At 41.4% G+C, this 16,758-nt stretch overlaps 1 protein-coding gene across 1 annotated transcript; it reads left to right on the top strand.

Annotated features, from left to right (window-relative positions):
- The first annotated feature begins 13,055 nt into the window (after window positions 1–13,055).
- On the top strand, window positions 13,056–15,687 carry LOC119556193 (adhesion G-protein coupled receptor G7). Its single transcript, XM_037868142.1, has 2 exons — window positions 13,056–14,351; window positions 14,407–15,687. The coding sequence occupies exons 1-2, from the start codon at window positions 13,133–13,135 to the stop codon at window positions 15,594–15,596; spliced, it is 2,409 nt and encodes an 802-aa protein (XP_037724070.1). The 5' UTR covers window positions 13,056–13,132; the 3' UTR covers window positions 15,597–15,687.
- The last annotated feature ends 1,071 nt before the right edge of the window (window positions 15,688–16,758 follow it).

Raw genomic sequence — 16,758 nt, 5'->3', positions numbered from 1 at the left:
TTTATGGATTTGAATTTGCGAGCGCCCTAGTAGTGCTTCCGAAAAACACCTTGCGACCCAAGAGGGTCCCGAAAACTCAAGAGATGCCCAGACACGTTCCATAATGCCGGGTGAACAATGCGCCCAGGGGTTTTATTTATATACATATCGGGATATATATGCATTATGTACGCCCAAGAATGCCAGACTGTGGATTTTGGCTGTTTGTAGTTCGCACTTCCGCTTGAGTACCGTTCGAAAGCGTTGGATGCCGCAAACTGTTGGCCGCACTTCGTCCTTCGTCCTTTGTCCTTTGTCCGGCTAGCCTCTTCTTGGGACTACGTGGCGTATTAGTATCGTGGCGTTGCGTATACGCAACGTAAGCCCTGGCAGGCGGGGCATAGCAGCAACAGGATCTGCTCCCTCTGCGCACACTCGCTCTTTCGCTCTCTTTCGCCCTCTCTTAGCCCACTCTCTTTGTGTCTTTGGCAACACATTAAAGTTGGCTCAGAGGACATCTCGGTTGGCCGTGCAATTATATCAGATGCTGAGCTGTGAAATCGAAACTGCCTCACATTTAAATGTGAAATTTCAGGACAAGATTTAATGGAACTTGTGCCGACCTATCAAATTACCGCTAATTTTGTTATGTTCAATTAACTTTAATTATTTGCCAGCAACATTAAGTTGTATGCTGACCAAATTACGCATAGTAAACCTGGGATTTGACTAATTAAATCCCACGCCCACGCAGATTATTGATCACCATTAGGCGCATTTTATGCCCAGGTGAGTTAAATATTTAATGCCAAATTTTGTTGGTCAGGCCGACGACTCATAAAGTGGACAGTCGGGTTTCGGGTTCGCTGGATCCTCATCCACTTCCACCAGTAAGATAATTTCGACTTGGGGTCACCCACATCAAGGACATCAAGTTTGCTGCGCTAATTTAATTTGCCTGGGCCTGCAATTCATTTGCCGAGTCGTTGACTTTTAATGCACACATCCAAGACATTGTTGTTTGTTTGCTTACTTGTTGCCAGTCTTTTGCTTGACTTGGCTCACATACATATACTCGTATTGCCCTTGTCTTGGGTCGAGACCCTGGCTTTCTGGCGGAATGCTCAACAATTTGTTTCAAGTTGCGCATGATTTGAGCCCCTTTCTCGAGCACATTTAATATTAATGGCCGGGGCTCACTGTTTTCTCGAGAATTTAAAGCCGAAAATTCTCCGAAACTCCCACCAGAATGCATTTAACCAAATTAACTCTGGCCGCAAAAGAAGCAAATGAGATTTTCATGTAGTCGAAATGCACTTAAGATTCGCTTCTTACTGCACTTTAAGTTTTTCGCTTAGCCAGGGCCAGGCGATTAATCTAACTGACAACTTGCCAGGGCCATCAATCAGCATCGGTTGTGCAATCAGCGAAAAAGCATGGCCAGCTCCAATCTCTTTCACCCGAACTCATAATTAAGGCGCGAACCCAATCGATAAGAACGCTCCAATGGGCCAGGTAACTTAGTTTTAAAGCCCGCCCCTTGGTCCCTTTACTGCTTTCAAGTTGCCACGGTCATTAATTTTGAAGCACTCCGGCAGATTCGTTTAGACAATAAATATCCAACCGCCGAGGGGGCGTTGAAAATTCACAGAGGTCGTTATTTTTGGGCAATGAAATGGTTCACACCTGACGTTCGTCAAAATACAAGACCTAAGTACTCCCAAGCTATCAGCTAGGTCCGACGTAGAGGGCCCAAAATCGAATAATAAAACCGAATGAGTACAAAATCACTTAAAAATATCATTTAATTGACATAATAAAAGTAAATTCAACCATTTTCTGTGTCATAAATTTGAAAACTAAATTAACTATTGATAGGATCTTCTCCGAAAACTGGGCGGTGGACCATGATGGAGCGTCCTTATCATGTGATTTGGAGAGGTTAGAAAATGAATATACAGCAATCTCCAAGTTGCCTAGATTCTTTCTTTGTGTCCGTTTAATAAAAACGTCTCTACGTTTTAATATATCTGGTCAGATATATTATATTTATTCACTATTTAAATTACCCCAATCGCCATTTTGTCATTTTAGGAGAGGCATGTCGGGGCTTTCTACGATATTTCCTTTAGGTAAGCTAGGTCAAAGCCAGGCCGTCGATAAGAGGTCGAGTCGTGTGACATGCAAAAATATGGGCTATTTGATTTAGGACAGCTGCGGGTTGGGGTCTTTAAGGCAACCGAAGAAAGGAACCAGGGCCAAGTGGCTTGTTTGGAGCTTCCTGTGACATTCGGCATGGCCCACAAACGGTGGATAACCGAAGATACAAGACACAATGCGAGCGAGTTAAATATGTTTCGTGGCATTGTTGGACTCGTAAATAAACAAGCCTTTGAGCCATTTTGGGGACCCTTTGCATTTGCATACGCCATTAAATATGCGCAGCACACTGATTTCCCAGCCCGAAAACGGACGACAATAAAATGACCTGTATATGCGTATTTATCTCCGGCTGTCAGCAACCGAAGAGGAGACGCCCCAAAATGGCAACATCGGTTCGAACAAAAGGTCCTTGGATGGGTTTTCCGGTCTTTCTGGGCTTTTCTTATCTCCAGGTGAAAGCAGTCGAGTCAGCGCCTTTGTTTTTGATAAATGACTTCCATTTGCGGCTAGGGCCCGTGTAAATCCATCCCGCAATAGGCATTTGTCACGACTTCGATTTGGGCGACCAGGCAGCACTCGATATAATTGAAATTGTGTGCAATAAATGGAAATTGCTGGGTCCTTTATTTGATGGGCATGTGGATAAAGAGAGCGGCCCTGCAATTTCCCAGCCTGGTGGCTGACTTAATCAACTTTGACATTTGCCTAATTGGAGGGCATTGTTCTCGCTGCTATCACTGCATTTGCAGGCCAGTCTTTGTGCTTACCCAATGCACTCGTTTTCCCCTCGAAATTGTCCGCAGGCAGTGTTGCCATAGGATCTCATTTTAATTACCTATTAGATATGCCAACAGATATTCCAAACTCTACTTTGAAAGTAATTATAAATTTTTTGGCCTAAGCAACGACATTAAAGTAATATTACCGAATAGTAACACATATTATTTTGGTGGTCTTAAAAGACCAGTCTTGAAAAATCTCTTCTTAGTTTATATCTAGTTAATTTTTTGCAATTGTATCCCCTATATATTCCCCCAAAATAGTCCCTTTGTATAGTTATACTAGATGATTAAATAACGATGATGTCCAGAACAGGTATTAGGTTACCATGTACCTAGTCACTGCCCATCTCTGTCCCTAATCCATTTGATTTTCCAGCACACACACAGCTTGTTAATCAATGTTGTTTGAGGTCCGGATCTCTTTATTGAAATGTCATCGGTTCGACAACGAGTCAGTTTTATTGAGGGCCTAATGGCCGTTCGGGAATTTGAGGAATGTGTCCTGTCAGCGACGCCAAGGTAATGACTTTGCCAATGCGGGTCCTTTTGGGGATGTGAATAGAGATTGGTGGTTGATGGTTGGGTGGCTGAACACCATCAACCCAGAAGCAAAACAGGCAAACAAGGCGACCGTTCGGGAACATCAACCTGGTTAATTATCCCCGTGTACATTTGCATATTAATTGGAACTCTGGCTGTTTGAAGACCAACAATTTGTTTATTTATAGGTGGAAAGCAGCGCTGAAAAGAATTCCATTTTGTCCAAGTAACCGCTGAAAATTAAACGTCAATTTTTCTCTGGCGTTAAAAAAAAATTGTCGCGCTCTGTGAGTTATTCAGGCATTCATTGGCAGCTGTCAAAGTTGAAATCTTCAAAATCGCAGCTCCATTCATCGGAATTTCATTCATTTGGGGGCTCCCAGCTTTTTCACGCCACATTAAATGCTTTCGATTTTATTTGCCCCACAATACTGGAAAAGTTCGGGGGTGTCAGCTCGCAGGTGACAGATTCGCAGTTTAACCTTTGCGCCTTCAATTTGTTTTCGACCTGTTTTGCCAGCTGCAGCATATGAAACCCACTGGGGTGCCATAATTGAGTATTGACCAAACAGCCAGACGACAACAAAATGCGGGGGATGTCGTGACCGACGGCAATTCCTGCAAAATGTTTTGTACAAAAATAGCACCCCTTTTGCACTCGAGAGAAATGGACGAATATAAATGTTGGATATATAAATATACGTTCTTTAATGGCGGAGGGAGGCCCGCTCCACGTCATAAAGTGTTAATCGGACAATTAGGCCAGGCTTTATCCGAGTTCCTCTATCCGAAATTGAAATGCCCAAAGCCCAAAGTTGCCCCAGTGGCCAGCCACACGGAGAATCCGCAAATCCAAGCTCAGCCTTTGAGCCGAGTGCAATCAGGTTAAGTGTTGAGCGCTTCCGTCTCCGATTCCTTATTCCGAATTGGCACAGTGGTATGAGGTTAACTAAGGATCTTTAATTTTATATAAATAGGTTACAGTTTAAAATATGTCTTATTAATAAGACTAATAGAAAATGTATGCAATTAAGCACTCAAAAACCTATTATATAAATAATCTTTAAGTTACAGCACTGTGTGAAATAAAATGGCATTAATTATTTTTTGTACTCTAACAATTAAAATGCTTAAACTATTTTTTTACGTATTTATTTAGTTCCAAGCATAATTGTAAAAGGCCAAGCATTTCATAATAATTTTTTAGCACTGTGGAATATTTAACAGCTTTCTAAAAATAGAATTTCTTCGAAATAAATGTCCCCCACTGTTGCATTATTATCCCTTTTCAATCAGAGCCTTAACCACCGTAGCCCACCTTTATTGTGTTCGCAGTGTGCATTCTGCATTCTGCTTTCATCCTTTGTGCTGCCGTATTGTGTATTGTGTTTGCATTCCTACTGTCACTCGCATTGTCAGCAACAGGATCAGAGCTGCTCCTTCCCATTCTCCTTGGACTCTCCAACAGGAACCGGAAGTGGAGGTTAAGGGGCAGAGTTCAATTGCATTGTGTGAGCATGCGGCTGTGTGTGGAGTGCATGTGACGCCGAGGACAAATGGAAACGAATTGGTTTTACAATGCACAGTTTCACATCCAGCAAATCCCATTTGGCTTTTGGCTCTACTCTTGGTGTGGTGTGTGTTATGGATTTCGCACTGCCGAACTGCAAGATTTATATGTGTGCCCCTAATTTCTGGCTTCGACTCGCTCAGTATGTCAATCTAGCACTCATGTCCAAACCTCAAATCGCTCAAACAACTTTCCATTTCGATGCTGGACTTTTGCAGCGGACAGGCTTGGAAAAAAATCAATATTTACATGCTGCTGTGGCTTGCAGTTAAATGGGCAAACAACTGAGCCAAAATGTATTTCCCAGAATGCCAAATTCGAGGACTTCAGACCCAGACCACAGCAAAATATTCCAATGCAGCCGGGGCACTTCAGATTCTCTTCTCATATCGCGTAATCGAATAATTCAAGAGTATATAGGTAGAGTAAAAAGGTGTAAAATAGAAATTCAATGACAAATCAAAAAAATACTTGTTCCCTATGTACACAACTAACATCAGTAGTACTAAAATGCTGCAACCGTGACCCCAAAAGTTGGCAAGATATCTGCAAAGTCCAATCGAGGGTATTTCATTGACGAGACACTTATTCTCACTTGTTTTTCCTTGCCTTTCGGTCCAGCAGAAACAAAAAGTTTTCACATAGCCCGGCTGTATGTCGTATACGTAATGTGAGCAAATTAAGTTGCCAAAAAAAAGAGTAAACAAAAGTGAAATTGAGTCCAGTCGACTCGAGAGTTAAGCTGTGCAGGACAGCCAGTGCGGCTGGCATGAAGGGGTTAAGCCAAAGTATTTTGCGATTTTCTGGCTTTTACTCATTCCACACGCCAAAGCAGATTCGCTTTTGGCATTGTCATTGTCATGTGGCAAAGTCAAAGGGCGTAAAAGTGCTCAGAAATTAATGAAGCAAGTGCTGTTAAATTTTAAAGTATGCATAAAAAGGGTTGACATACCGAAAGTGCTACCTGTCACGGGAAAGTGTCTCTCTGTCCGTATGTTTGTCTGGCTGCCATTAGCATTTTGTTTCGCCCAACGGAATCAGCATATATATCCAGTCGGAGAACGTCAAGTGGGTCTTGCATACACGTATGTTTGGCTTTGGTACTCGCTAGAAAATTCTGCTTCATCTAATCCTAAGCCAATTTAAATGTTGGATTTATTTCGGCATAGATATGTCACAGCAAGTTTGTAACTAATTAATGCAAATTCCGTAGCTCATATATTGCTTTGAAGATAAACCGCAAAGTTAAGCTTGTTATGTCAATTAAAATATACTAAACCACTTATAACTAGTTGAAAATAGTTTTTTTAAGTCGCTTAGCAAATTTGAAAAGGGCATTTCGTTAAAAATAACTCTAGATTACTTTTCAATAAAATATATGTGTGTGCTTTTTCCCCCTATTTGAATCAAATGATATTTATAAATATATATTTTGATGGTAAATACTCTTTAACAAATAATGCAACTTACATCGGTTATGTCAATTAAAAATAATTTAATCTCAAAAATCACAGCCACAAATAAATGTTATATATTCTGCCCGAGGCTAAAGTCTTTTTTATGTAAATATTCCCTGGTTTGGTTAGTTTATTTTCCTCCCGTTCCACCTTTTTTATCAATGCATCCTAACTCTCTCCCAACTGACAATAAATTTCCACATTCATAATATTTTACCATCGTTCGAATGCAATTTATTTGCGCTTTTATTTAATCTATTGTGTTTCCCAAACAGTAATCAAAACTGACTGCATAACTATGTGAAGGGTGGGCGAATTTTCCTGCCCGCAGCACAGAAAGCACATAAATTCCGTTTTCAAGCTCAAATATGGAAAAGTTTAGCATGTTCGTGACCCTCCCATTCCTGCCATTTTGAACTGCGAACTCAGTGTGTGCGAGTATGCTGGGCTATAAATTTTCCATATTTTACTATATTAAGTAATAGTTGCCAGTTTGCTGCTTGGCATTCATGAGCTGCTTTTCAGCACTGAACAATAGTGGACTCGAATGAGCCATAAAAGCGGGCACTCTGGCGTAATGAGTTTTAAGCCGAGAAATGGGCAAATAACGTTCATTGCATTACTTTGTCGAGCGAGAAGCAATATGTGGAGTTAAATTTAATTACACTTGTCCCGAATTCGGCTCGAATCGGCACTCCTTTCCTGCGTCCTCTCCCTCTAATTAGCCAGCTTCATGCCGGAAAATGGCAAATTACAGCATGTCTGCTTAGCCTTTTGTCCTTTGCCCCGGGAAACGTGATGCTGCACTGTGTCCTCCACCGCCCTCGAAAAGAAAACAAGCACATGCAACAGCTGTCCGCTTGGCACTCATTGTATTTAAATGCTCGTAAAATGCAAAGCAAACAAGTGATAAAAGTTGTGCACATACACGAACACGGGGAGAAAATGTTAGTTAGGAGATAGAGTTTTATGCAAATAAAATAGTCACTTTAAAATGATTTCTTTTAAAATTACTTTTGACCTATTAATAAACATTTCTTTGAGCATTTTCTTGATGGAGGGTGCCCCAACTTTCCATCCGTTCTCTTCGGTAGTATACAAATGCGGGTTTCCGAACACTTAGATTTTTTTAATTTTTGGTTTTTTCTTGTTCTGTGGTCTAATAATATACCATCGACTTACGATACTTGAATGTATTTTCGTTCAGTGCACTACTCGTGGCCACGAAGAGTGCCCCGTAATGCTGGCAACATAAAAAATGCATCAAGCGCTTGTAAAGTCCGCTGCAGGCACTCAAAATTGAGGCAATGGCGATTGCTAATGTTATGAGGCAGCATTTTTAACGCAGCTCTAGCTTAAAGCGCTTCCAGGGAGCTGTCTGAATTAATTTTCGAGTTTGTTTGGCGGAAATATTGAAATTTTCAATTGTTTTTGGGTGGTGTGTATCTACAGCGAATCCCACGACACGCTGTTTCAACGGTTTCCATTAACGAAACTTTTTATGTTCGCTCTGAGGGCTCTTGGGTATTTCCTGGCATGCACAATCCAAATACGCGGGCAATTAACCCTTTTTTCCGGCAATTAAGCCCGAGCTTTATGCCACATTTTTCCATTTCGCCGTGGGCTTTTTCCTCTCTTTTTGATGTTTGTTTTACTGATGGCAAACGGATGCGAGGGAAAAGAATCGAATTAAATATATATTAAAATCGTTCAAGGTCAAAGGAATTTAATTGCAGCCCAATTTGTCCAGCGTTGCAATAAAAATGACCGCTTAATTGTATAATATGGGCGACAAAAGTCACATTACGCATGCGACATATTGTAAGCCATATGTTGTATGTTTGTGACAAGCTTAAGAGCAGGCCCACGTAGGCCCATAAAATGTTATACTTACAGTGAGACTGGGCTAAAGGCTCTTGGTCTGAGTTATTTAACCTGTTTGGCTGACATTCTACAGCTCAAAAAGTTTGTTATTTCTGCAAGTAGGCACATTAAATTGAAAATCCTCAGACGTGATGTCTTCTGGGGACATGTCCTTGGCTATTTTTCCATCGTTAGGCACGCTACAAAATGCATGTGCAGCGGAGGAAAGTTTTCTCGGCATCAGAAAGCTGATTTTCCAACGGAAGAGGGAGAGGAACCAGGGCGGGATACATGTCCTGCAGCCTAAGTGGACTTCTTTGTCTCCGTCTAAGTGGTTTTTCATTAGAAGCATTCGCTCTCTCTGGACGCTCAAACTTTTCCCCATGGCAAAAGTTTTTTCACTCGATGCGGATGTAGCAAACAACTCGGCCAACGAAATCGTAATTGGAAACTTTTTGCCGCGTGATATGTGAACGAACCCAGGCCGAACACTATATGTACGGACTGTTGTTATTTAATTAAATGGGGACCACTCCAGGCATTCAACCCATTTCATTTCCTTGACAATTTCCGGTTCTACTGCCTGCTGGATTTCCAATCGATGCCAGTGAATAAGCTGCAAAAGTCAGGCTCAAATTTAATCGAAGCTTATGCAAATGCTGTAGGGATTGCTGCTGGAGTCCTGAAAGGACCCCAGGCCAGAAACACGGCATCATGTGTCAGTGTTTATGGGGCAACTGTTGCCCGGTCTCCGGTTCCAAATGAAATTAGATGATGCCGGAGCGGCAGCAGCGGCACCAGACGTTGTAATTAAATTAAATTGCTCGAAGTTGGCATAAAACACACAAATCCTGAAAGGTTGAGGATGGGGGATTGCGGAGGAGTGGGGCGACATCCTGGGCCACATGTGCCGTGTCAAAGTTCACGCTGAATCTGCATGCACGAGCATATATATTTGTTGCCCTGGCAATTGTGCAAAATGAAGGCAGCTAAAAAATGTGTACATAATCCGACTAAGCAAACAGGGTGCGATAGACAAATAATAAATCGCACAGTCCCCTTGTTTTTATAGATATTTGAAATATATTTCCAATTTAAAATATATTAAAATCCGTATAAAAATGTTATTAATCCATTCAATTTATTTTTAAGGCATTATCAGATCTCAAATTTAACGAATTCGCACTATTATTAATTCAGTCGAGATATTTTCCCCATAAATTCCTAGGGGTTTCCAATAAGATACGCAGTTATATAAATTTTTTGGAATCACGGAATAATTTGGTTCCGCTCGTTAAGCAATACAACTTTCCTGATGTTGCCAACATTTTTACTGCACTTTGTTTTTGGTGATTTAAGTGTGCTGCAGCTTAAGTCCCCCTGTACCCCAGGGAGTATTTACTTAGACGATGGCCACGTTGCCTTCGTCAGTGCCTAATTTTATTAAATCCCCACAACCTGTTGTCTGAGCGGGTTCGAGGGCAAGGAAGGCGAACCGAACGAGTTCTGGCGAAAAAATTCAATTTAACTTTGCCCGCAAGCCAAAATGAATTTCTTCTGGCTGCAATTGACATGGCCCAAAAGGGATGGCAGGATGGAGGACCTGCTAACATGTGGTTTCTGTGGTGCCCCGCCTTTGTTTCCCCGGAAAATTGTTTCCCCAAGAAAAGGAATGAAGAATGGCAGCGCGTAATGAGCTTAATGGCCGCCATCTGTAGCGGTTTTAAGCGCAGATGCATACACCTTTTTTCATTTTCATATTCTGTACTTCCACCACAGATTTCCTTTTTTATGAGCGGTGGCGACGTCAACGAGGCGTTTAAGTGCTTGAAACTGAAAGCCAAGTTTTGCCAATTTTTATTGAACGCACAGAATGTGTGCGTGCCCTCCTCGAAGAGTCGTTAAAAGTGCGTTAATGTCGCCACGGCTCATTGGCCACCGCCTGAACTCGAAACCTTTAGAACCTGGAAGCCTCGAGACCCAACCCTAGTCTCATTTACCCCCTGACCCACAACCTCTTCCGAACCACCACCAACAACAAGTGCAAGTCGGCTGATGCAAAAAATGGCCCTGGAAAATGTATTGCCATCGTTGGCGGTCACACGACCGCAGAGCTGGTAGTTTAGTTGAATGTTGAATGATTTCCTGGCTGCTGCTGCATCGTTGACTTAACTTGACCAAGGCGAAAAGGCAAAACCGAGCTTTTCTGCCACTGCCAGTCACTTGTTGCCCCCGAGGAAGTTTACTTGCTGGCTTAGATCCAAGAGTTCGTTATGCTTTTGTCGGCAACGACACTAATTGGATTTTCGGTGGGGCATAAATTAGGAATGGCACAATCCGAATATCTTGGTCCACCACACTTGGACAAATTTGTTTTGAGTCTTGATTAAAAAATATTTAACTTCTTTGAAACTTATAATTTAGTAACCGCACTAAAATCACTTAAAAGGGTGCCTGAAAGTATGCAACAATATATATTGAAAACGAAAGTCCAATGGTTTCATTCAAAAAGAGCAATTCCTTTGTCTATTGCATTATTTCACGTGTTTTAAGATACCTGGGGATTACTGTGTGACCTGAATAACATAATAGAGTGAGCCCAGAAATATCTAGAAATAAAAAAAATTATTTTATTATTTTTTCGAGCTAAAGCATCAACACTTTTCATGGAACTTTTTCCATGACCTTTACAAAAATGCCACCCATATTTTCCAAGTGCCACTCTCATCCGCTCCGCAGCTGCAGGTTTGTCATAGCCCAATCCCAATCCAATAGCCTCGTGGCAATAAAGGAAGAGCGAACATGTCAAGATGTGACACATTTGATTGAACGCATGCAGGCCAATCAATTTTTGCCGATGGAAGTGGATTATTGGCTGGCTGAAAGCAATGGCTCAGTACTCGTATTTGAATTCGTCGGCGGCATTTGACTGATAATTGAAAACGTGTCAACAAGCCAACAATTTCCGCTAACACACACATCTACGTGCCAGGCAAGTCGGCCATAAAAATTACATTTTGGCCCAAAAACTGGCTTAAAATGAAGTCTGTAAAGGTGGATTATAATCGAAGGCCGTGTCTGTGAAAACGCTAAGCCTGTACAAATGGTAATCGAATTTCATGCAACCAAGGTGAAATAATTTCGGCATTTAATTCTTTTGTATACCTAGGGCAAAATGGGCTTGTTTATTCTCATAAAATAAATAAACTTACATTTTTCGTTAAGTAGTTTATTTTATAAAATACTCATAGAAATACTCACAAGCCATACCAAATTTACTGAATACCCTTTTGAATATAAAGATATTTAAAGAAATAATAGATTTTTAAAAAGGATGGATTCCTAATAAACTGATTTAGCATGTGGTCAAAACAAAAAGTTGTCACTTTTGGCGGTGTAACTTAAATTAATAAGTCACGAAGTCAGACTTTTTAGTTAGTAAATCTCAATATTATACACCTATTACAAATTAAGGATATTTTCAATAAAAATAAAGCAAATAAAACTATTTTTATTTTTATAACAATATTTCATTGGTGAAAATGTAGTTGATAAGCACCCCTATGTGCCTGACAAGAATTAATGAATAAAATGCTTATCTGCCAATGCTATTAAGGGCATAAGGTATTTAATGAATCTGTACAAGTATTATTAGATACGGAAAGTCGAGTAATCCATTTTTTATGGTATTTATAAAATATTTATATTATATGTTTTTATATAAATAATTTCTGCATTTATCTGAAGGATGCGTAATGCTTCGCGGTTGCAATTGATAACACTTCTCTGCGGGGGCCGTGTAAGTCCCACCGATCGTCAAACAGTTCACTTAGTAGCTTTTCCTTGTAGCATTCGGATGGAAGAAATTTCAGAGGCGTGAAAACAATTTCGAATAAGAGAGGGTAAAACCTGAGGTGCAGTTGTAGTTAAAGCAATGAACTTGATGTTGGTGCTCCTTTTGGCCTCATCTTCGCAAGATGAAAGCGATTATCTAATCTATTTTTAAATGGAGGATTCCTTACTTACAAAAGAGCTCTGTATTTCATTTAACCAATGTTAAAGTATTATATTTTACTAAACAGAAGCGTTTGTACCTAACAAAAATAAAGTATATATGCTTACTTACTGGATATATATATTCTAAAAATTTTCTAAAATACTATAGTCTACTTTATTGTAAGTGAAATTTGATATATCCACCGGTATCTTAAGGTTTTATGTGTACTAAATTTTCAAAACACTTTTTAGTTACGATAAAAAACCCATTGTTAAAAATAACGTAATTGACTTACTGACTGACTGACTTGTCATTGCTTTTCGATCGCGTTTACCAGGTAAGGGCTTCTTATCTTATGATTCCAACTTCCATCAAGTGAATCAGCCGAAGTATTTTAAACCCCATACCGGTAAAAAGGCGTGAAATTGCTATTTGCACAAATAAAGACGACGTCACAAGTTTGATGTTACTTCCCTGCCTCAAAGGGGTCCGCCGGATTTCTTCCTCAATTGCCAAAGTCGTGCTAATCACAATGTAAATTATATTAAAGGTCGGTGAACATGAGGTTTTTAGGTATTGAATGATCTACCAAAAGTTTGATTAGCGATCGTGGTGGCAACTGATAACAAACACCACTCACTACTTTGAGGTCTACGGAAATCTAATCGATTGCCAGTTCAGTTCAGTGTGCCGCGATATTTCAAGAGAGTCGGACGTTAAAAGTACTTGTAAACAGAATTTCGGAGAACTGCAAACAGCTGTGGCAGCTGATTCATTCGCCATGAATTTCTACTGGTGCTTAGGGCTTTTTTTAGTCTTGGCCTTGGCCTCACCAGGTTATTCCGAATGCCCAAAAGAGAGACAATTTTGTTCGAGAAGTGGAGATTACAAGCATTGTGAAGAGGAGCAAGGAAGGTTCCCGGAGGAAACCACTGGAACTAACCTGATTTACTGTGATTCAATGTTCTGCGAACCGGAGGCATTTCAGCATGACTACATAGTCAGCAACCACGATCAGACACCTCATCAGAACAAATGGAAACGGGCTAGAATAGGGGAAAGAGCTACCTTACATGATGTTTGCGTACTGCGAAATGGAATGCCGGTCACCAGGGAGTGTAAATTTAAGGACTACCGAGCTGTATGGGAATCCACCGATCAGTGGGATCCTGTGGTCTGCTTCAGGAATTTTAGGGAGCACACGATCAGTAGGGATCTGAATAGTTTGCATGATGACGTCCTCGAGGGGAGGAGGCGCACCGATGACTCCCAAGGACGTCGAAACATGACTGGCTCGATGAGGAAAATGTTCCGACAGCGGGACAGGACTCTTCTGCCCGCCGATGTCCACATGACGAGCCAGATGTTTGGAACCCTGATGCAGGAGGACAAGGATGCTGCGGTCAGTGTGGATTTGGTCAGTGTCTGCAAAGAGATAATGTCCTCTGATAGCCGAGTGCTACGCCTATCCGCCCAGCTGAATGCTACCAACTCTCTACTCAGCCTGTTTGAGAACTACATGGATGCTCTTCCCGAGCAAATGGTTCCCAAGGACCGGTGCGGAAAGGTAGTGGCCAAGCCCACCAGCGATGAAACAGAAACGGCAACCACAGGAGTGGAAACATACAACTTATCTGATGTCGGTGTCCAAGCTCTTATTACCGGCAATATCAGTGTGTTCTTCGCCAATCCCGAGTGCGACGGAATCACTGGAATAGCTATATTCTCTGGCCCAGCTGAGAACCGAAGAACTTCCGCCAGTGGCTTCTGGTATCGCTTTCTCCGATTCTCAGATGATTTGGATACTATAAAGCGGGAATCAGACCTGCAGACAGCTGCCTTTTTGCCGGAGAATCTCTGGCGGGAAGTGAAAGGCAGGGGAGCTTCCTATCTAATCTTTAAGGTCTATGCTCACGATGCCCTTTTCGTGGAAACCTCTCTCCAACGCAGTCGGAGGCCTCGCAGTAAGGTGATCTCTATTTCTATACCAGGACTGAAAGGTAGGTATATTTATTATAGTTGGAACTCGAATAAGAATAACTCTTAATCTAACAGGTAACTCCCTTCCCCTGCCATTGCCGTTTCTTCTTCGAAATGAAAACCTTCGCGATCCCGATACAAAGGCCTTCAGTTTTGGCAGTGGATGCGGTTTCTGGAACTACCGGACTTGGGCGACCGAAGGAGTATCTACCAGTAACAGCTCAGATCTGTTGAAAGATCCCATCATCGAATGTCACACCCAACATCTCACACAATTTGCATTTCTGGTGGGTGGCAGCTATCGAACCAATGACCTTGGCGAGGAGGTTCTGATTACTCCGATAAATGAAAAAGTGCTGGACATTATCTCGATCGTGGGATGTAGTCTGTCCCTATTGGGAATACTGGGAATATTCCTCACAGCAGCCCTCTTTAAGAGTTGGCGCAGTCAAGCCTCCACAAAAGTTCTTCTTCATCTCTGCCTGGCAATGTGTCTTCAGATGGTGCTCTTCGTGTTCCTAAACACAGATGATATATCGGAAACGCTTGTAGTGAATGGAGATACAGTTCGCTGCGTAGCTTTGGGAGCTGCCATGCAGTACTCTATTCTGGTACTCTTTAGTTGGATGCTGATCATCGCTTTCCTGCAGTTCCAGCGATACGTTACTGTTATTGGAATTGAAAGACCCCGACGATACATCCTAAAGGCTGCCCTTGTGGCCTGGTCCCTGCCTTTGGTTCCCACCCTGCTGGTGGCCCTAATAGACCCCGATGCGTACATTCCCTCGGCTGCTCAGTTATCGACAGATACTGGTATCTGCTATCCATCGGGATATGGTCTGATTTTTGGAGTGGTCCTCCCCGTGACCATGATTACAGTTTCAAACCTGGTGATCTTCGTGTATGTTTTCTATAGCATTTCGCACTCTTTGAGCCAGACCATCCACAAATCTGAAAAGAAAATGGTTGCCAAGCAGATCAAACTCTCTATCATGCTTTTCTTTCTGCTGGGTCTCACCTGGATTTTTGGAATCTTCGCCTTCATGCAGGCAGGTGTGGCCTTCTCATATCTCTTCTGCATCACGGCCACCATGCAGGGATTTGTGATGTTCGTCTACTTCGTCCTTTTGGATTCAGCAAACCGTCGGCTGTGGATGGGTCTGATTTGTCCCACCAAAATGGAGATGGATGTCCAAAAGCGCACCACTGAGCTCCAGTCCATGACCACCTCTTCCACGAACTACACGAGCAGATCGCAACATTAGTTTTTTTACTTTTCATATACGCAACGAACAAAGGGTCTAAGACCAGTGTATTCATAATTTATTTATCATATTAAGTTTGACATTAGTTTTAGCTGCCAGATGTAATTACTATATTTATGTTTCCAACTTAAAAACTGTAAAGCTGTATTAAAGAGTCAGCTTTATTATGATATACTAAATTGATTGATTAATTTATACCTAGAGTTTTTGGTTAGAGTTAAGTATCATTTTATTTAATACATTTTTCACACAACGTTCCTAACAGCCAGGAACGTTTATTTTTTCTTTTTAAAACGAAGAAGCATAAGTAAAACCAGGACAGAAACAGGCAAAGTGTGAACCTATTTTCCAGTTGTAAGGCTTCGTTCTCCAGCTCCCAAATACTTCAGGCTGTACTTCAGTTGGCAGTCAATTTCTCTGCCATCGAACATCCCAGTAACTGCCTAGAGATGCTGAGCACCTGGTAAGTATTGAAGCCATAAAAATTTAAGCAAACTTGAGGCATCTGTGTCTACAAGTGTGCACTTTGATTCCATTGCCATTCATTCGAAACTAAATTAAAGGATGTCATGTGGAATGAAACGAACTCGATTGGTATTTACCACTACAACTGCTCTGCCTCAAAAGTTTTCCTTTAAAACTCCCGCTGGCATCTCGGAAAAGGGAATCCCCATTAAATTACTTGTGCTTTAAGCCATTGGCTGTCATCATAATCTGGCTTAGACACAAGTGCCGTTGCAAATCCATTTGATGCACTAAATTGCACTTCCAAGGGGGAGCTCTTAAGCCGATTACTCTGGTAACTATATTGCAGTTATTGGCCAATTAAACTTATCGATTGGCAAATATATCAAATTACTAGCCTTATACATTAAATTCAATGAAAGTCTTAAGTGATTTGTATAGTTTTTACTCGTATTATTAAAGGAATTTTTAGATTTCCAGTGATATTTATTCTGTTCCCGATATCCGCAAAACATTCTATCTTAGCTAAACAAGAGAGCACAGATGCGGGAAATGAAAATCAATCGATTTTTCGCAGGGTACCGCCCATTTCAATTTCGAATTTTCCACTCTCGCCATATTGGCACAAACAACATGGCATATATATATCAATTGCAATCAATCAAAAGCGAAAAGCTTTGAAGCCTCGTCTGCATTC

Source organism: Drosophila subpulchrella, chromosome 3R (genome assembly GCF_014743375.2).
Source record: "Drosophila subpulchrella strain 33 F10 #4 breed RU33 chromosome 3R, RU_Dsub_v1.1 Primary Assembly, whole genome shotgun sequence".
In the NCBI taxonomy this organism is placed as follows: domain Eukaryota; kingdom Metazoa; phylum Arthropoda; class Insecta; order Diptera; family Drosophilidae; genus Drosophila; species Drosophila subpulchrella.
This window is presented reverse-complemented; position numbering and strand designations above follow the sequence as displayed.

What these genes read in the sequence shown, in the direction of transcription:
- LOC119556193 (XM_037868142.1), top strand. Translation starts at nt 13,133, where the DNA reads ATGAATTTCTACTGGTGCTTAGGGCTTTTTTTAGTCTTGGCCTTGGCC. An exon ending in TTCTATACCAGGACTGAAAG is followed by an intron (nt 14,352 to 14,406) that starts GTAGGTATATTT and finishes TTAATCTAACAG; the next exon opens with GTAACTCCCTTCCCCTGCCA.